Source organism: Hypomesus nipponensis, chromosome 12 (assembly GCF_054491055.1).
Source record: "Hypomesus nipponensis isolate SF chromosome 12, ASM5449105v1, whole genome shotgun sequence".
In the NCBI taxonomy this organism is placed as follows: Eukaryota; Metazoa; Chordata; class Actinopteri; order Osmeriformes; family Osmeridae; genus Hypomesus; species Hypomesus nipponensis.
This window is the reverse complement of record NC_140372.1, coordinates 9,030,348-9,052,510: the sequence shown is the minus strand read 5'-3', so window position 1 is coordinate 9,052,510 and position 22,163 is coordinate 9,030,348. Positions and strand designations below refer to the sequence as shown.

At 41.1% G+C, this 22,163-nt stretch overlaps 1 protein-coding gene and 1 long non-coding RNA gene across 2 annotated transcripts in view; one reads left to right on the top strand and one right to left on the bottom strand.

Moving 5' to 3' along the window:
• The window catches only part of LOC146260961 (glypican-6-like), a 74,037-nt gene that overhangs the window by 40,203 nt on the left and 11,671 nt on the right, over positions 1-22,163 (bottom strand). The window contains exon 2 of the mRNA XM_084668146.1: positions 17,506-17,664. Within this exon, the coding sequence (XP_084524272.1) occupies positions 17,506-17,664 (159 nt within the window). The remainder of the gene's footprint in view (positions 1-17,505; positions 17,665-22,163) is intronic.
• Positions 3,523-5,384, top strand: LOC146260962 (uncharacterized). The gene is made up of 3 exons (XR_014724768.1): positions 3,523-3,861; positions 4,047-4,217; positions 5,297-5,384. It is a non-coding gene; the product is annotated as an uncharacterized LOC146260962 (long non-coding RNA).

The window sequence follows — 22,163 nt, the reverse complement described above, 5'->3', positions numbered from 1 at the left end:
GCCAACTGCCATTTATGAAGCACTGAAGCAGGTAGAACAGAAGCTCCGATCCAGCGTCTGCAGATCTAGGATTACAACCCTGTTCCATGCAGCAGCGTTGACGTATTTCTGCCACTTTAAACAGTGACCCCTCGCTTTTCTTGTAAGTATGAATTTTTTAGTACTATTGATCAACTCTGTCAATTTGCTGCTGTTCAAGAGACTAGACTCACATATTGGGTCTGTTTCAAAATAATACTTCTTGTAAGAAATCATGGTGCAGGATTTCAAGAGTGGTTATGACATACTGTGTGTCAGAGTGTAATTCTCATTTCAATGCCTCTGTGTTTCCCGGTGCACTGACAGCATGTGAGTATGAGCCTACAGCTAGTATTGAAGGGGTGCTTTATGTCTTGGGAATGTAATCAACAGATAGGGTAGTATACTGTATCTTACAATTTGTAATTGCTTCTTTTGGGTATCATGCCTTTTCAGTAGACTAACTGCAGGTTATTAATACTGGATTCATCTTTTTTTTTTGTCCACTGTTGACCTAAATACAACTTTTGATCAGCTTGACATTTCTGCCTGCTAAAGGGGTGAATGTGGCAAGATAAGTACAAAACAGTTTTGTTTATCATGGAGTTCACACCAAATGAATAATACTATCTGCACTTCCCCTCTCCATCTTGTCTTTAGGGTTATTCCTAAAGGAAAATTCCCTACTGAATAAAATAACTGATATGAATATAGAAATATTTAGCTCTGCAAAGCTTGAATTTAAATGAGTGTGAATCTCAGCCATCACACTGAGAGATAAACCTTGCCTGTGCTTTAGAGCAGAATTCAAAAATTCTACCCATCTTACTCAGAGGGAGAGAGAGAGGAAGACAGAGTCAAAAGCAGCTTTTATTTGCATTGTACAGTTAGGGATGGCTCTACAATATTGGGAAATAGTCTGTCTTTATGCTGTTATCTCTTATGTGCAACACAGGAACTGCCACCAAATAAAATATGAAACAATGCATTTCAGAGTAATTGAAAAAATTAAACAGTTTTAAGATCCGTTATCTTACAAATGGAGGCGAAAATGTTGACTTAATTGCACTCTTATCATCAAATAAATGTATGGGATGTTTACCACAGATGTGTCACTCAGAATGTGCTACAATAATTTAATAACAACCATTACCCTCTCTAGCTCTCTGTCTCTCATTCTCTACAATAGGTTGATAAAACATTATTCCTATGTTATTTTTTATTATTATTTTCTCTCAATTCAGTATGCTACTGTTTTCCCTATACCTAAATATGTATCTGCCAGATGGGATAAATGCACATAATACCAGTAGAGAACTTGCACATACTGCCTGTGTGTGTAAGTACTCTAAAGTGTACCCATACACAGTTACACCATTCCCTGTCTACCATTACATGTGAACACGACACCAGGAATAATTCAAGTAGAAGACTGAGCAGGTAAAGAGGCTGTAGAGCTGGAGGCTACATGGCACCTGGAGGTGAAAATCAAACTGGATGTTCGTCTTACCTTCACAGACAAAGCATATCATTCCCTTTCAGTAGTATCTCATTCATGCATTATTTCACACTATATTACAGAATATTATGATTCAGTAATGACACACATTGCCCTTCCTTCTTTGAATGGACATTCCCCCATCTCATTTGTGCTCTACTGAAGCTAGTCTGACGGTGAATAATCAATTTGGCCTAATAGTGTAGGATGGAATTATTCCCTGCTCTATCCAGTCTAATTAGACTAAATAATTAATATGAATATTAAAGGTGACCTCCCTGCTGCTCTGAAAATGACACATTACCCATGGAAAAGGAATGAGTTCACATATTTATTTCACTTCATTAAACTGCTTGGCAAGCAAACACTGAAGGTGGTTCATTTTTCATAGGCCCATATTCATTCAAACTCCTACAGTTTCAAATGTGGATAATTGGGATCTAAGTTCCATTAGAGGTCTAACAGACCTTGGTGACCAGGGAGTAGGGGGTTATGACTAAGGTTTGACCTGCAATTGGCTTGTGGGACTCAATTGTTGGTAGGAACACAAGTACAGTTTTTAACATAGAAGTGGTCTAAATAGGTTGTAGGAAAATACAAAAATACCAAGGGTGCCAGAAGGCACAATATGCCCTGTGTTCAAAGGTATCCAGGAAACATAGGGGCAGTTACTTCCCTGACCCCGCAATTTACTTTTCCCCACATTGGAGAAAAATTGCTCTCAACTTTATTCTATCCGTCCGCTCAGCATGTAAACCTAACCAAGTGTACAATTTCCTCCACTTTCAAAATAGAGTCCATCCATACCAGGATCTAATAAGATATCTGATGTCACACATGAAAGCCTGCCCTATCGCCCGGGCATGTTGTCGCTAGCTGACACATTGACGCTTGCCAAGCGAGAGATCTAGAGACGAGAGGGAACAGCTTGTGTTGTCATCAGTGGTGACAAAATCCTGTAGTGACAGTCACTGGCTGTATTTAGAGGGCAACGGATGAGCAACATTGCGCTAATTGAATTTAAGTGACATTTGATATGTGAGCTAGTCGTTTAGCATTGCTCAGTGGGGATTGAGAAGGATTATAATGTCAGCAAAGTCCATACCACTGTGAACCCAGGCCAGGACATGGTCAACTTCAATCACTGTAAACTCAATCGGTAGTCAGGTATGTTCTCCTAATAGGTTTGTATATTGTGATTCATATAGTCACGTTTACCTCTGCCCTGCTGCAAAATAATTAGCTTGCTTCCTAAACACTGCCTGACATCACTGTTAAAATTGTAAGAGTAATTGGGTAAAAATTATGTAACTAATTGTTCATTGTTGAATATTAATTTACTTTGTACTGCAAATTATACTGTGAGCATTCTCATGGAATGTGGTTCCACCATGCAGTCAAACTTCTAGTACCTACATTTAATGACTGTGTGCCTTCAATAGTTTCAACCTCATTAGACCACACTCCCTAACATTCAGCTAGTTGACAGTGACTGAAACCTTTGTTTTGTTCTTGTTTTGCCACAGATTCAGAACCTGAAAAAAAGATGGACGCAGTATGTGGGTGTATCCTGCCAATTATGCAGATTTTGTTTTCTAGTTTTGTATGCCACCTTGTTAAGTTAGCTGGAGTAGATGAGCAGTCCTTGGAGACACTTCACTCCCTCTATTTTTCTCTCTGGAGGGATGCTCCGCTATATCCCTAATCTAGTTGCAATCAAAGAAAGCACACAATCCATTAATGCTAAATTGCTTGCATTCTATTTTGAGACAAACAGTGAATGATATGATACTAGCATCCTGAACAAATATTCTTACTGCCACAGGTCAACAACTGTGATTAGTTTTAATACTTTTAACCATGGTCTAAGATTGGTCTCAGAACCACATAGTGGCACAGGTGGCATCATACAGTAACAACAACATCGTTTTTCAAAGTATTGGATTTGGAATTGGATGCCTATACCGCAAAAATATTGAACGATGGGATTTTTCAAATGACTTCGATTCAAATGGACTTGACCTTGGCTGAAACGTCCTCTCTGTGGCTCCCACAGTGGGTTGAGAGGGTCAGAAAATGTTGCGGCAAGGTTGCCCACCTCAGTGTTCACAGCAAGTAGGGGGGACAAAATTGCACTCAAATGACCATGAACTTGTGTTTGACTTTGTGTAAGGCTCTAGTGAACAGCGGTGAACCCACCGGCTAAGTTTTAATTCATTCTCTGCTCTCAAGAGGCCAGTCTAGCATTGGAGCTCATCTTGCCTTGACTCACCACACAATCTCACAGCAGCTGGGATTCTGGAACCAACCGATGGTAGAATTCAGGAACAAACTATATTCTAAGGGTGAGGACTGAGCACCTGTCCTTGCTCTTTTTGTAAAGTTGGAGGACTTTTGAAGAGGTGACATTAATAAATATTATCCATAGATTTCACTTCAGGAAATGGTAGGGATTTTCTGAATGTTAAAAATGACTCACAAATAATGTGTTTAATGATATTAATTTTCATTTCATTTTCCAACACTACAGGAACAATTCTCACAGTGCATAATTCAAGCAAAGGCCATTCACATGGATGCTAAACAGACTGCTCTTTTGGAATGGGGTAACACAGAACACCCCAAGACCCTGCCCACACCACTACTGTCCATGTAACAAAATCAAAGGTTCTGAATCATCTTCAGTAGCCTTGATCCACAGGTCAGTCTTCTTTAAGGATGACACTGCTACTTTAGCTGATGACATTCAGTGAAATCTCTCTTTCATCTGTAAAGAGGGGATAAGGTAGAATAGTGTATAATGCCTACAGATGGAGAAAAGAAATTCCAAATATATGCTAATGTAGGTGTCTATCAGCTGACGGCATCAATACAGGGTTCCCCTAATTAGAAGCTCTCTGTTGGAATATAAAGTGTAACAGGCCAACACGTTTACCACAGCCCATCCATCACATCTTGTCAGCTTCTTTAAAACATCTTTAAAATTAAAGGTGCACCGGCCTCTGGCTTTTACAAGGAACAATTGTTTTCTGACAGTAAATCTCTGGTGGAATAGTGGGGGAAAGGTTGAGCAGAGGAATTTTATGCAAAGGGCTGACAGGCTGAATCAAAAGCCAGCCTGCTAGCTGTGCTTAGCCGGATAACTTTGGGTGTACTTGATGCTATCAGATTGTGGCAGAGCGGTCAAATATTTGTGCTGGATAATGGGTTTTTATACATAGCTGCCTGGAGCCAGCAGCCCAGAACACCTACAAAAAAGTTTGTAATTCAGCACTCGTCATTACAAAAGCTTGGTGGTGGCCAGACTGAACATCTGGCTCAAAAGAAAATATAAGTGGGATGTCTATTCATGTGGTGCATGAGATTTGGCTAAAGTATAGTATATATGCAGTAGAATACTGCATGGAAGTACTGTAAATGAGGTAAAAGTCAGCCAAGTCATTTGGTAGGAACAGTCCATTTTTAACATGTCAACCCATGTCACAGATGAGATGACATTGGTAAGTCTGGAAATGAGGATTTCAGAGGTGTGAACCAAGCACAGAGTAGCATTTGGGACACAGCTAAGTACATTTGAAAAAGACCTATACATTCACATGCCAGAAAAAGAATAGAATTATCTATTAATTCTTTTAAAAAAAAGTTGTAATAAAAATGACTGAATCTATGGCACAGCCACTATAAAAGAAGATTCACTCCTCGAGTTAAAGGATATAGAAACAGGACGCTGTCAGGGCTGCGTTGAGGTACGGCTATCATTAAAACCTTATGACTTTACAGGAATTTATATCCTTTGGAAACCACAATACCCACGGTGCAGTGCAAAGAAACAACCCATTAAGAAGCAACGTTCCAGTAATAAATGAACACAGACATGTTAGTTGCCACTGTTTGTTCTTATAGCATGCTGTTGAGGGAATACATCAATGCAATAGTTCCTAAAAAAAAATAACTCTGCTAAATAAGATTCTCAGAAACACAGATACTGCAAATCCATACAGTAGCTGCAGTGACTATCTCTGCGTCTATGAGGGGTCTCCTGTGTTTCTCAATCAAAACCACATTCTATCACATCAATTATACAACATAACAATTATTAATGAACATGATGGATTAAATTTGCATTGGCCACATTGGTCTAGAAACTCTCATGTGGTTGATTCAGAAGATCCAGCCTCAGACAGGGAGCGTGAATTATTTAGTGATAATATTGTTTGTAGGTCCGTAATACGTTCCATTTTACTGTACATGGAAGATGTGTTACGAGCACATGAAAAGACTAAGGAATTTCCAGTTGAATATAAACAAAATCTTTAAATGATTGAACGGATGAAACATGTATCTCTGTCTTTTCTCGTCAGCTGAAGACGACTTGGAAAATAGGTCTGAAAGATGCAAATGGTGTGTGCGCGAGTGCACGCACATCCACCCAGCAGCACAAAGTGAGAGGGACAGGTGTGTGTCCCTGTGGTGCGGGGGGGTTCAGCAGTCCCTAGCTCTTCTCTGGGAGCCTGCTGATGTTTCCAGCTGTGGAGGGGCCATCTGCTGCCTCTCCTTAGTTTTAATTAGCACCAGGCCCCTCTTTGTCATCACGCACCCCCCGCCTCTCTGTGGACGCTCGGCTTGATTGGGAGAAACAACTCCTGCAAACTCAGGGAGCCTGCAGATAAACACACCGTAATCTCTCACAGGGGGTTCTGATCGTTCCATTCAATGAGAACATAGTGGGTGTATTAAATGTTGTGAGTGTGCTGAATACATGCTGTTCTTATTTACTGTAGTCCCTAAACTCCCAAAAGTCCCTCAAACGGGTGGAGCATTTAAGGCATAGAGGTATGAGGGAATGATGTGTAACGAGTCTCGTTAACATGGCGGCAGATCTCTAGGTTCCAACAATAATTTCACTTCTGCACATGAAGCCCACACATGTAACCAAATCTCCCAAGTCCAGCGATACCAGAACTAAATGTGCTGATAATCTGATCTACTGAGTAGTCTTGTCTGCCAGTCTCTCCCTGATGGTACCAGGCTGGAGTGGACTGGCTGGAGGAGGAGTAGGAAGATAGCCAGTCCATAAAAGCCTGCCTGCTTGCCTTGCCCGCATGTCTACCTCAGGCCGTCTGCCAGAGAGGTCTTATCAGTGCAGCAGGATTGAGAGTCTGGGAGTCTGGCACACTGCATCACTGGCTGCTACATCCCTAAATTCCTCTGTGTGAAACTGTCCGACTGCAGCCAAATACGACCTGTCAATCACAGGCCTCTTCATCAGAAGGTGACCTGTTGTCATGGAGATGCTGAGAGAGGAGGGAGGCGTCCAGGGCCAGTCAGCAGACTGTGAACAGCAGCTCTGACCCCTGACGTGCTTAAAGGTGGTACACAACACATCAGGAGTCCTCGTTTTACATTGGGAGATTCTCATTCAGGAGACACAAGGGATAAAGTGCATTGCTCAGGGGCAAAACGGAAGAATGAAACCAACAGTCCTCTATCTCATGTTGTGGTATGTAGCCTTGTAGGCCCACACCATTGTACACCAGAGAATGGTGGCCCTGGTGGTGGGGTGGCAGTGGGAAACAGCATTAAAACTATCCACTGTTCAGGCAGAGTTCTTAGATCAATACTCAGACATCAGGTTAATTGATCATGACTCAGTGTGTATTTCTAGGAATGCAATAGAAATCAATAAGTTCTTACACTGGTAACATAAGACTATCGAACAAAAAGGCTCCTTATCTTTATCTACTGTAAAAGATGAGCAAGGTGAGTGGGCTTTATGTTTCATGGACTTGTATCACTCTGGCAGCTCCTTTGTCTATATAGTATACAGAGAAGGATGCTGTTGTACATGAAAGCTAAGGTAGCTTGGGCAGCAAAGACATACATACAATCCTAGGTATTGTCATATGAGGTAATTTCTCTTTATTTAAAACTATTTTCCTACAACATTGCCTTACTCTAGTCTATCTTCTATCCTCAGGGAGTTTTTCCTCATTACTTTTTAAGCTTGAAAATAATTGACCTTGAGGAAGTTAATTACCGGTGTGCACTGTTGCATTCTGGGCCGGCCGTGGGGTGAGTAAATGGAAGGAGGAATTGTCATCCTTTTTATCCTCCCTCATTTTTCAGGTTAATGTGTGTAGGCTGGACGTGGAGTCACCTAGGGTGCTCTGAGGTAGCTAATGTTCACACATCGATGAGAACATTACAGGTGCATGCAACAAATACTGTCACAGGGTCATTAGAAAAGCATCATCCTTTCATCATCCTCTGATGTCTTGGTCTGGTTACAACTGTTTGCAGTTACAATTCAGCCAAATGCGAGTGTAAAGGTAAATTGTTACATTGTCCCCATCTCTTTGAATGTTTGCCCTTCAGAACAAGTTAGGGGACAAAAATCTAAATCTTTTGAAAATATTCATCCCACAAAGTGCCCATTTTACCACCATGGGGAAATCTTTAGGGACAATGAAGAAAAGAATTGACACTTCTCTTAAGCCGAGCAAAAAAAAAAAGTCAAGGACACTGCCACCGGCATAACATCCTCTGTACTACATGAATGCACACAATCAGCATCTCATTCATGTAGCATACAAATGTTGTGTATGGGTGTGTTGGTCGGCCATGCCATATATGCCTGGGCTTGAAATTACTCTGACAACTCAATTGAAGGATCTGCATAACAAATACGCTGTCATCCGTCCAAGCGGCTTGATGACTAATTGTGATTTCCACACCATGGTGCAAACAGGGTTAACAGTCACAGCAGGACAGAAAAAACAGCTTTGCTTAAGCCTCCTGTGTCCATCCCAGAAATATGTTACAACATAAAGAGTGGTAGGGAATCCGGCAGGTAGCCAATGTCACTCAACATCTCATGCCACAGTACTTTCAGTACAAGAAATACAATTCCATTAGAGGGTTGCGATTTGTGTGTCGTATGTGTGGTATTTGATTATTGAGGTTTCAAATGCAACGCTAAATGACTAAGGGTACTCATGTGTTATTGATCAACACAGCACAGCATCAAATCTACACCAAAGAACACAGGATTACCAGTGATTATCAAACACAGGATTCACATCAAAGAGCCCTCTGCCGACCTTTGAGTCTTTCTCAGATGCACTGTGACACACATCCCAGACATGGCGACTGTGTTTTCATAGACCGAGGCTGATGTGATGAAAGGGCCCAAAAGGCCAAGTCTTGTTTAAATGGCATTTTGATGGCATTTCTGTGGCCTGTTTAACCTTTGGTGGGTTTTATTTTTTACCCCAGATTACATTTTCTCCACTCTTCCCCTCATTCTGTCTCACACATTTCTCCACACCCTCTGTCCTTTTTTTCTTCTGCCGCTGCGTTAATAATGCTAAGGTGCCTTGCACTTCACTTCATGGAAGCAGTCACAGTTGAACCACAGCATCGTTGGCTGTACAGTGGAATTTCCCATAAACACGACGGCATTCAATCAGGTTTATTACCCCCCCACCCCTTCGCACCGTTGGTCAAGATTAGAACACAGGAGCCTGTCAGCTGATCCTAGATTTGTGCCGACAGAGGACTCTCTACGGCATGGTCCAGACGGAGGAAGAGGATGACAGGCTGAGTGGGTGAGCTCCAAAGGCCTGATCGTATACAGAGTGGCGTTAACAGCTAGACAGTCTAGACTTTGATGTACAGTTTGTGTCTGGCAGCAGTCCTGTAGAGGCGTGTGTATGCGTGTGTAGGTGCGTGTGTGCGGGCATGCGCGTGTGCATGCGGGCTGGATGGAAACCCAGGGATGAGCTTCCTGAGGGAGGGTGACAGACACACCCAAGACATGATGCGCAGACGTGTCTGACCTCTGTGACAGCTGGCTAGAGTGTTGTACTCACGAGTGTGGCAGTGCAGCATGGTGGACAGCTAGCTGTCACAGCCTAAACATCCTGTAGCTGACACCAAGCTGTCACAAAGAGACAGGGCCATTGGGTATGCGACTCAATTAAGAGACCATTTTAAGATGAATTTGGGAAGACAATGTCTGACTGTTACTCCTCAAAAAGAACACAATTATAAAGTACTGCACCAGTCAACATGAAAACATATGCATAGGCTGTTATACTGAGACATTACATAGTACGTTTTCTTTACGATATGAGCACCTGGCTGTCACAATTAACACTGGTAAGTTCCCAGTATTGTCCAATTAATTGGCCCATTGCACTGCTTCAGATGCAAACATTTTGGGTGGTTGACACAGCTAAGATGAAATCTCATCATGCGGGCACTGTGGGCCACTCCTATAACGCCTCTTCTCATACTTTCATTGGATTGTTGCCGCTCAACAAATCCCCCGTGTCAGCTTGAGAAACTATAATTGTGTTGCCAAGGCCAATAATGCAAACAATCCCGCTTCTTAGGGTGAATGCAGCCAGAGATCCATGCAGAGCCTTGTATGTCTCATATTAAAGTGTCAACTTTAGTTACACTACCTGTGAAGCATGGAGGCGGTTGTGGGGGTGTTGCAGTAGAGTGGCACACCTGCTGAAAAACTGATATACAATAATATACCATCAAATGACCTTGCTTGCTAATACCCTACCCATATCCTCAATGATTCTTTTACAATCCTGATAGTATATTCGACTAAATGCACCAAGAATCAAGGCTAATTAGAAGCTAATTAAATTGATTGTAAATTGACTATGAAAAAGTGTTCGTATGCATGTCCCTGAGGTCCACAGTAATAGGGCTCCACTTAATGCTTAACTTTCTGTACAAATTATATTCAATTGACACCCAGTAATAACATGGGGACATGCGTCTAACTAGAGCAAATGCCATGGGGTAGGAGAGGGATTGAGCCAATATTCGGCAAAACTTCAGATTAACAGACTTAATTTAAGGATGTCATGTTAGTCGTCTTCATACATGCTTTGGATCTTAATGACGCCTCTATGAGTTGAAGGTGTCCATTACAGAGATGCCTCAGTTCTCAGGTCTCAGTGAAGATGATTGACATATTTTAAATGGAGACCTAGGCCTGTAATTCTGCCTGGAATATATACTGACAATTGCACCTCAGATGAGAGCTCTCAGGCCAGCATAGAGTTTTGACATATCTCTACCCATAAAACAGTGAAGTTCTTTTGTCTCTCTCTCCCATGTCCTCCCTGGCTCCTGTCACAGTTTTTACCTCAACTGCAGATGATAGCATTGTTTTACAGACCTATGGCTCAATTAGCTGGAACATGTTTCAATCCTTTCCTATTGATTTAGACAAAGTGAACAGGACACTATTCACCCCGTGGATGCATGCAGGCAGTGCTGGGAGGAAAATCAAGTACATGATCTACATCTGTAAAAGACAACATGGCTTATTAACTGCTTGAATTCAACATTTTCGATATCGCTCAATGTTCTGACTTTTTAATGAGGAAAAAATCAGCATAATGCATAATAAAGGGCATTTTGTTGGTTCAGTTGGTTTATATACTAATGAACTCATTATTCATATAACTGTAATTGTGCCTCAAATGTAAAATAGCCAACAAACTAACGGTCCTAAAGACTTGATCAGATACAGTAGAGTACTCACACAGTCACAAGGCAGAGTAGCAATTCTTCTAAGGGTGTTTCACTTCATTATGTCTGGTATATGCTTCCCTTTGTAGGAGACAGTTCTACCTATTGTATCTTGTGAGATCTGCCATGCGGCTCACTGCATACAGACATAGGGGAATGCAATTAGCGGGGGTTACAAAAATCAAAGCGATTTCTTCCCATAACCAGTGTCTCCTCCTTTAGCAAGGCGCAAATTGGCTGCACACAGAATTACATCCCTGTGGCCCCGTGTCACAGGCTAAGCAGCTTTGTCTCAACCTGGCTGCTGGAGGGCCTCGCAGGGCTCTCCAGGAAGGCTTCCATGCAGAGGTTTGTCAGACCGATCCATCAAGCAGAGCTTTTCCTGGGCCTGAGTGAGGAGGTTCAGGTTCCCAGCAGACAGACCGTGAACCTCAGCCCTCTCACATGATGGGGGGGCACAGGGGTCATGTTGACTGCATACCTCCGCTTACTAAACAGCTGGATGGTTCTGCTGCAACCCAGCATCGAAGTTCATAGGGCACTAATTTCACATCTATAGAATTGCCAGACAAGATCAGGGCACTGACCTGTGACTACTAAGCCTGCAATAGTTACGTTTCAGATCTGTTGTGAAAAGGAAAATCAGCAATTATATTTTTTTAAATCATAAAACAAACGAGACATAGTGAATAATAAATGCTATTTAAACTATGCAAACGTTAAGGTCCTTTTAACGAAAGCTATCCAGTCAAAAGGCAAGCCTGGACCACACAAGCCCGTACTCTCTCTATTTCCCATTGTTTTGAATAGACTGAATTGAATTATAAAGGGAACTACTTCATCTGGAATGTGAAATTGCCCCAGTTTAATGGAATATTGTTGATACAATAATGTAATTTACTCCACAGTGCAGCATACACTGTATATGTTTTCAAAGCTTTTTCTCTGGGCCACGTTTGACCATGAACTGACCCTCAGTATTGTACTCTAAATATTTCCTTTGCAAAGATGTCTAAGTCTTCGTCTCTGAACCCTAGAGCCAGAAGTGGATTATGACGTCTTCTTAAATGGATACTGAGGCTATAACACCCAGGTTAGGTAAACTACACAACCTCAACAAAACATGGAACATATTGCAGTCTGCTGTATTATCAACTATTTTACTTTGAAGTTAAATACATAATGAGAATAATATACTGCATAATAATGTGAAGGCTTTAGATAGTGTTGACAGAGATGATTTCAATTAGAAACATGATCTGCACTACAGTGCCTCGGAGAAATGCACAACACAATCCCAAGACCTTGCCTTGGGAGAAAAGAGAGGTTCCAGTGTAGTTTGGCTTCCACAGCTATCCCCAGCGATCGCTTTCATTGGACAGGCCTTCTTATTATCTGGGGGGCAACATTTCAAATATCAATGGAATGTTTCCTTTGGGTCTTTCTAATGTATCTCAATAGCATCTAGTTTCCAAATATCATATTTTAATGCACCATTTTGTGAAGCAAACAGCAAAAAAGATCCATGCAAAATGTAATTATAGTCTGGCCATACATCAGCTGGCTGGATCGCTTTCATGAGAGCCTTAAAAAACCCTGATAGGGAAGCCATGTGATGGAGCCTATGGTATTTATTCAGTCTCAGCTCAGGTGCCGTTAAAGTCTTCTCCTTCACCATAAAACAACAATTCAATCAAAACATTTGGACACTTTTTCAACTGCCATGCAATACAACTTTGCAACATCCTTTTGGCCAAACACGATTGTGGAGTTCAGATGACCCTTAATCATTGTCTCTCCTCGAAAACCAAACCAATTTTTAATGGGGAGACATATGATCACAGGGAGAGATAGAGAAGCAATGAAATCACAAGATTTTCCCAGCTCAGTCATTCATTTCCAAAAGGACAAATAATGAATGTAATATGGAAATAAAAAGCTTCAATGGATTAGAAGGGTAGCCACAGTCTGTCTATGAGAAAAGAAAATAGGTGTCTTTGCGGAGAGCTCATATCTCATCCGTGTCAAGTGAGAGTGAGATCTCAGCTGCGAACTGGGCAAACTCAATATCCTCAAGCTGGGATCCTCGCAAAGTGAATTACACCGCTGTAGATATTCCAGAATATCTTGCACCCACCTCAAAAAAGAGATTAAATAAATAAATGAAAAGAGAAGGGAATCAGATTTTAGAAGCTCTTTTTTCCAATTGTGGTCTGTGGAGATGCCGATTTCACAGTCTTCGTGAGGCCCAGAGAACCTAACAGAGTCCGGGCCACACAGCCTCTCAGAACCATCCATCACGATGGATGAACTGACAGAGAGAGGCAGCCTGCCCCACATGATGGAGGCTGCTTCCAACCATGAGCTAAAGTGCTTCTCGACAAACCCCATTCCCTCTCTGTCCACAGAGAATCACACTAGTCCTGCTGATATACAGTTAGGCTGACGTGAAAACATCAAAACAATGCTTATTTATTAATGCATGCTTTCAGGAACAGCATGCGTCAATGGTTTAAGTTTCATTGATACTGGACGTGCCTCTGCCATTGGGGGTTTCAACTACGTCAAGGAGACAACATACTCTGTTATTCTATTGATGAATATTCTGTGTTGTGAAACAGATAAGAAACAACTCAATGGCTAATAATAATATTGTATATTTAAACATACTATTAAACAATTTAATAGTGTTTTTATTTGATGTTATTGGTTTTCTTTTGTGTCCTCAATCTAACTTCACTGAATACCAATGCAGCCATAAACAACATAATGTATTCAATCAGCTATTGTTTTCTAATTTGATTACTGTCATATAAATCTTTTTCATGGTTTTAATAAGGACCAGTGATCCACCACCAATTAGCAATAATTGCTACTCTATTTGAGTGGCGTTTCATTTAGCAAATTTCTTATTTTCTAAAAGTGTTAAAATGCTTGTTCTGACAAAATCTGTGATAGTAATTCCAGTTCATAACTCCAGTGGGGAAGTGGGGCAAGTTTAATGAGGACCTTTGAGATGCCGTTTTGATGTTATCATTTGAAGTCAGCAGTGAATTGTGGGCATGTTTTTTTCCTTCTTCTCCTGTCTAAATTCAACTTGTTAGCTCCTTCAATGGATGGCATCATGAATAACTAATGTGAAAAGACTGAGTTTGGGATATATGTGTGGAAATCAGTCTAGTTATGCGTTGGAAACATTTCCTTTGATAAAATACCAACATACGGCAGAGTTTCTTCTGACCACAAAGATTAATTTAGATATGTGTGTGGAATTTTTATTCGTACGTTCTTGGATTCTTCCAACCTCATAAAGGTCCACTGAAGGCTGCAATGACCCTATTTCTGCATGTGTGTAATTGTGAGAGTTGAAAGACAGAGAAATAGACTGAGAAAGAGAATAGCATGGTCAAACCTTTGATCAATTGTACCCTTTAGGTGACCATGGCATGAACTGCGACAAGAGTTACTCAATCATTGGAGCTCCGTTTTCTTCCTCTTGTACTCAGGCACATCATTGTAGTGAGAGCTAACAGCTTAGCAGTTGCACACCACACGGATATAAGGATGACTACGCCCAACTTGACCCTAGGAGTTCTCTCCTCCCAGACTCCTGTAGGTTTGTTTGTTACGACAGTATAAACCCTTTTATCATAATTCTGGGTAAGCCCGTCTCAAACGGTAGGAGACAAGAGGAATGATACAGAAACGATTTGAGTAATTCATTAAATGTTTGTAAGTAGGGGAATGTTTGATGAGAGGTGGGACTGCACTTGAGGTGGGTCAGGGCTTCACGTCCCAGTTACATGGACCCCAGAGCTGCTGTCTCGAATGCCAGAGACTTGAGAGCAGAGAGGAGGTTGTGGAGGGGCCCCTTGGCACTGCTGGACAAGAGGGATCCAAGAGTTTAGGCAAGCAGGCCTGCTGCTCAATCCAGACATTAACCAGCCAACCACAACTTCTAATCTGGTCACATGGGTGTAAAAGGAAGCCCAGTGTCAAACCTAAACAGACCCTAACAAGTCTCTGGACGCCACATTCATACTTCCATTATTCCCATGCTCTTTTGTACACAGATCCAATTCCTTGTTTACACAGTGACTTTGCTTTTCCATGACGAAGCTTCGGCAAAACCTTTGACTACTTTTTTGAATACTTTATATATACCTATGTATATTATATCAATAAATCATTGAACATCTGCTGAACATATCAATGCTTATAGTAAGAGTGGCATGGAAAATAAGCATCATATTTATCAAAGCATCAAATAACAACATTGTTTATGTGAATGTTCAGTGGAAGAAAAAATATCTTTGAATCAAAAAAATCAGGCAACACCAAAAGGCTTTAGCAAATACAAAATGAGCTTTTCATAAGCTGTAGTGTAAGTACTCCCAGATGGAGAAGTGGATTTTTAACTGGCTTGCATCCAGAAAAAAAACACTCAGATGCACTTTCAAGCTGATGTCATCAGCTGATGTAGTCAATTTTGACCTGCCACGGTGATGATGCAACCTTCTCCTTTCCCACATGGAAAATCTGTAAACATGAGTCTAATCGGCAGTACTTAGCTCAGGTCAGGTTAGAGGACCTGATGAACTTCAACTGAATACTACAGAATACTAATGCTCTCAAAGAGCCAGGCCAATCCTAAGGGATCCTGTCCACGTCAAACCAAAGTCCTGCTGAATAGGCTGCACCCCAAAGCTGTGGTTGGCCTGAGAATCTCTTTACAGTACAGAACATCCAATGGACTGGAACACGACCAAGACTGTCGCTATGGGAATATGAAAATATACTGAGATGAGATGGGGGAAAAAAATACTTGAGCTACATGATGAGGCCACGGAAGAAAAAAATAAAACTATTTGCCGTAATCCTGACATGCAACACATACTTACAGCATAGCACTGAGGATTACTCAATAATGCATCAAAACCCACAGGCCTCAGGGAAGTGGACGGTCGGTAATCAAAAGTAGGAGTTAAGGATTTCTAAATAGGGCCCTATAAATAACTGGGGACAGAAATGAGGACATGTAAAATTGATGAGGGATGGATTCAAACCCCAAGAGGTGGGAAGAGCTTGACGCCAGGAGAGAAGAAGGAATGGGATGTTGAATGGCCTGGCACAGTAGGCGGCCATGGAAGATTGAAGTGAGTAGGACAGAATGGGCAAGCACCTGGCTGCTAAGAGATATGACGAGGACAGAGAAATACCCTGCAGTCCATGAGGCCTTGTCTGTGTCTGACCAACTTGAGGGAAAAAGATGACAAAAAGCCCAGTGAAAGCCAAGCCAGAACTGCTATGGAGACAGCTGAGGGATCTCAAGATCAATATGTACTTTCTTGAGAAGAAGAACTAGGAGAGCATGTTTGTAAATCCCGTGAGATGTAGAACCTATCAGAGGGATAAATAATGTTTTCTTGCTTGTTTCCCCGAGACACTCACCTGCAGTGAGAGATAAGGGCTTCTACATCTTAACTCTAAAGTTACATGGCTGACTTAAAATCAGTTAAACTAATACTGTTCGGAGCTATTGACCATCCACTTGCAGAATGCTGTACTGCAAACATTTAACACCTCAAATTAAAAATATATGTGTTAAACTTCCCAAGAAATAAGACAGACGAAGACTTAACAGTCAAAATAAAATATAAATAATTAAAAAATGCAAAATCATCTCCAGACTCTTAACCAATCACGCTCTCTTCCAGCCAATATTGCACCTCAGGGGGCTACACAGGAAGCCAGACAAAGCATAACAAACCATCAATTTCAAAGTGGGAGATAATTATTGCTGGACTGGGTCTGTTATTGATTCTTTATTGCGTCAAAAATGGAGCTCCCTTATGTTAACTACAGAGGAAAACCAGAGCGATCCCCACATTGTCGTCATAACAAAAAAGCTGTAATTACATTTCCCCCCACATCCTGATTTATTAATGTCTCCTGTTCTGTATTAATGGTCCAACTTTTCCATTAGTGCAACCTCTCTTTACAATGCACCACTGCCCCAAAACAGCCATTAGATCATGGTAGTCAGCTGGTAGCTAGCCAGTCAGAATAAAGAGCTGCCTGCCATTGACTTGAAAAGCTATTTAATGAGATGATGTCTCACTATGTTCTGCTCTTCAATCACTTGAATACAATCACTTGCCCATACCCATCATTTGTCCATCACTTGTACGTCTATTTATGGCCAAGGAAAGATGTTTAGCCGTTATAGTAAATGTCTTGAAATTGTTTACGAAGTTTAGGAGGTCAATTGAAGCACGATGCACTTTGCTGACATGCTTTGATGAATTGTAAATATCAGAGAGACTTTCATCCATTGTCATTCTTTTAAATCAAAATCCCAATTGTGAATCATAGCTAAAATCAGTCTGAGAGGTGGGAAAGGACCATCATTTCAACAGATGGCTTACCGTCAAATTTTTTATGTCTTGAGACGAAGGTCGTCCTCAGTGTGTGGCTTGTCTCCTCCACTAAGTTCTCAAACTCCAGCTTGCTCTGCTGGCCGAGTTTGTCCTCCATCTCAGATGTGCAGCAGGTGTACTCCTGGGGACACACTCGCAGGTGTTCACCTGAGGGACACACAACAGGGGAGGGGGGAGAGTCAGGGATGTTGCCTTTTTAAACGCATCGCCAGTGGAGCTTTACCACCGCGCCACAGTGCAGGAGACGAGCTATCAAAAGGCTGAAGGAGCGTTTGATCGAAACCCTCTGTGATTTTGAATTCCCAGAACAGACTTTATCAAAAAGGGACACAATAGAACTGATGGGGAGGCCCACATGTGTCTGCCACATGCCACAACAGTTAAACAGACAGTACCTAGATGTATCCTTATGGAAAAGACTGAAAGCAGAAGTACTTATGAGTCATCTGAAATGTTATCTGGAAATACTACAAAAAGCTACCAAAGTGCTAAATATTTTGAGAGATTCATCCAAATAAGACTTCTACAAAATGCGATGTGAAAGTAAGATGAGATGAGGCTAGGTGAGGTTCAGGAGCTGCACTGCCCCTCTCACACACTGTAATTGCATATCTTTCCATCTGCCATGATGAAATATCCTGTCTGCAAAGCTATCAGGCTTATTTTCCAGGGGCACAGAATTGGCAAAAGTGGCACATTGTGACGCCAAATTACCCAAGGTATAGGCGATATGCCAGTCATGGATATAAATGAACCCAAAACTCAGACAAACAAGCATTATGAGCTCACAATAAGTGATGATTTGTTGTTGAGAGAATGTGAAATTGCTTTTGGAAAACCTCACCCCATTAAACACCCGGTAACATAAAACATCTCAAACACGTAAGCCTCAAAGGCATAGTCTTTTACTGCATGAAACTGGGTCCAAAGCACTTAAGAAAACACAAGCACTGTACATGCAGATACTGAAACACGTTGTCAAGTTACGTATCATTTAGATTGTGCTACAAATTTGAGTTATTTGTAGCCCCCCCTTCCTCACAAGTAGATTGTGAAAGTGCCATATGAAAAGAGATTAATGGCATGTATCAGACTGTGGTGCCTGTTATGTAGCTGAGCTACATAAACAACCATTTATAACCCTTAATACACAAAGCTAATCCCCAGGAGGCCAATTTTGTTGTCTGAAGTTCAGAATGACCAGTGTGAGAACAAATTAATGTCAAGACTCAACACACAAATCAACTGTACATTACCACAGTCAACAAATAAGCCCTGGATTTCTTGGCATCAGCTGCCATGCGAGTCATGTGAGGTGGCTGTGGTCTATTTCTAATCTCCAGTTAATATGAATACTTCTTAGTTGGACTTCCTTCCAAACAGTCATGGAAAAAAAACATTCCCCAGTCAACAAACAATCCAAGCATACTGAAGTAGCAGAGTCAAGTTTGGGACATGTAGGTTTTAGAGCACAATGATACATGGTAAGAAAATCACAACCAGCAGCCTTTCCATTGTCTGTTTGACCACCAAACCCAACTAGTACAATTTGAGATCAATTCTAAATCAATTCTAATTCGAGAACTAAACATCTAGGCCACACACCATCATTCATTATGATAACCGCAAATATCCTGAACATGATTGACATGTGAAAACCAAACTAGAAAAAAAAAAAACGTGGCTTGGATCAATGTCTGCAATCACTTCCCCACAGTCTTGCAAACAAACTGTTGGCGGTTGATGGAAAGTCAGTTGGGAGATGCGGACTAATGCTGTGTGGTCAGCTGGGGTGCGAAATGTAATCCACCTCAGCTCAGACACACAGGGTGTGGAGAGGGTCCTACCGAGTAGCTGCTAATCTTCATCATGTGTCTCTGTTCACGGCAATTGTCATTCACACACCACATGTTGTACAGTGGCAGGGGAAGAGGGTGGACAAGACATTGAGTGAACACAGGTCACCCAGGTGTACCTTTTCAAGCAAATGGAATAATTGAAAAAGCTCTGCCAAGTTGTGTGGGAGCCCCCTCCAAAAGACAGTACTGTAAACCAATAAGTTAACATGAACTTGAAAGTTTTAGAACTATTGGTTAAAGGCCTAACTATTCTGATAAGCTTCACCACAGATGTTGAGACACTGCTGCACAGAATCCCATTAGAATCAAGCTAATCAGAGATAGAAATGTATGTATATGCAGAGGATGCAGGGTGAACTTCCTTGGGGGAAATTCATGGGAAATGTTCTGGCACCGGCTCAAATGTATTCTATTCAAAGTGAGGTGAGGCATGAGAAATACCTTGTACGTCTTAAAAAGACAATCTCATATCAGTTGTTTTGTCCATTTCCTTTGTTGCACAGATGCGTCCAATCGTTTGAGATCATTATCTTTGAGAGCAAGAACATGAAGCATGATTGAGGCGTCACACTGTAATTAGCTCAAATCGCTGACTGCAGTCTTGCAGACTTGCTCGTGCGGGCCAGCTCAATGTGTTGAACGTGGAGAAAAAAGATGGCAAGACAAAGCCCATTTAACACAAGCAATCAGTCAGACGGTCCCAACTCTACTCCAGAGTTCACAGTGTTCCCAAAACTGTTGTAATCATCACTTTGCGATTACAACATAAGGGTCTGACATGTGGGTTTATTCAATACTAGACAGAAAACAGCTCAAAACATTTCTAGCTCTATTTTGCAACACTGAGAAATTGAATATAAATAATAAACGCAGTGGATTTTCTTTTTTCTTTTTGGGGGGAATATCATCCTCCATTTCAGGAGGTGATGGGGGTCAAGGGTGGGGGGCTGGGTAATTGTTTATTTTCATTGGGAGGGCGATAACACCACACACAAAATGATGAACACATGGGTGTACATAATCTCTGTAACACAGCACAGATGTTCCAGATGAGGACATCTGTGCTGAGAATTCTTTTGTGAACACATTATAAGCAAATGTCTGTATATAGGCCTACTGTGTCTGTGATTGGTGAAGGCAGAATAAGTTATGGTTATATAAAGTTTCAAAATGTGTGAGCCTTTAAAGTCAATGCCTCTTAATTTTATTTAAATGTATTTGACTTTATTTTTGAGACATTTACTGTAAGTCTTTTAAGACAAATAATACAGAACTGGTGATTCATGCAAATAATTATCTTTCATGAAATGTGTTTGATTATTTTGAAATTTTGAAGAATAAAACATCTAATACCACACAACTATTTCATGTACATCATTTCGAAACAGGTACGTTTGGGTCTCTGCTTGCTTTGCCACAGTAAAACCATATATCATTTAAACAACTGTCATGACATGACAAATCCTGCCTGTCGGTTTGTCAGTGTAAATCATTGTGTTGCCAGGGGTAGGACACAGGTGCCAACGGGAGGCTGACTTTTGACAGATGGCCTTCTGATAGAGGTCTTAGCCTGTCAATCACCTCCTGCAAGACATCATATACCTCCTCAGTTACTCATATTAATATTGGCCGGGCAAGGTGAATGTCAACAATTCACTCAACTCAAATGACATAAAATTGCTGGCAATTCAGAAGTGGAGACTTGCACATATCTTTTGTTGTTTTTGCAGAGCCATTTAAAAAAATAATGTTTCTACTTTTTCCATTGTTACTGTGGTAAAAATGCACAACATTTCTAATGCAAGATATGTGTTGCTGTAGTGCCGGGAGAGGTTGAAAGCCCTGTCAGATGTTAATGGAGAAATTATTCTTCTAAACGAACAAGCTTTCCAATTAAGTGGATTATCTTTCTTCCAGACGTGGCTTTAAGGCAAGTTTGCATTAGAACACCGAGAAAACAAAGTACAAAAAAAAAGTAAAAAAAAGTGACAGAAAAGAACAAGAATACCCATTGTCTGTCTAGGCATAATACATTTGAGCTAGTTCCTGTCTGCAATGAGGCATTCCAATTCAAGTTGAGAGATGGCAGTAATTACAGAACGGATAATGAGAGTTTGATTGTTTTGTAAAACAACTGAGCTCTTTTAAGATTCTTAATGAAACAGAGATGAGGGAATTACATTGCTAAATCAAAGAGTAAACGGGAAGATTCGTGTTTTTTCCTATCGTGAAGTCATTGCAAATGTTGTCTTTTAGCTGGGATCAGAATAGTTGGGGATATGTTTTCAAAAGTAACATGTAAGTCATCACCATCACCGTCCATAGTTGACTTGGTTGGCACTTCTATTCAAAATCCCCAAAGGAGTCCTTCTGTAGTTTGGCATAGCATTGATGAAAAAGTAGAATCCTAGTTGCAATTTCCCTGTTGCTATAAATGCATATATATTCATATAATGAAACATATAATGGGGTTGTAATAAGAGCCACATATAGGGCAGATGTACTGCTATGTTGGAAGGTTCTGGGCACATTCTGTCTGGTATACTATAATCTGAATGAGCTTGCAATAAATCCTTGAATGTGTCCAAACCCTGTTATGCCAAAGTTGTAAGGAGGTTAAGTTCGGCCCATTGGGATATGAAATCCCTCCATCTGTCTTCTTTATTCTCCATCACTGTCTTGTATTGCAGGAGCAGCCTTCCACATGTGAAATCTGGTGACATTTTCAGTTAGATGGAGTTCTAACACAGAAAAATAAAGTGAAGAAGTTTTTTTAGCCAACTTTCC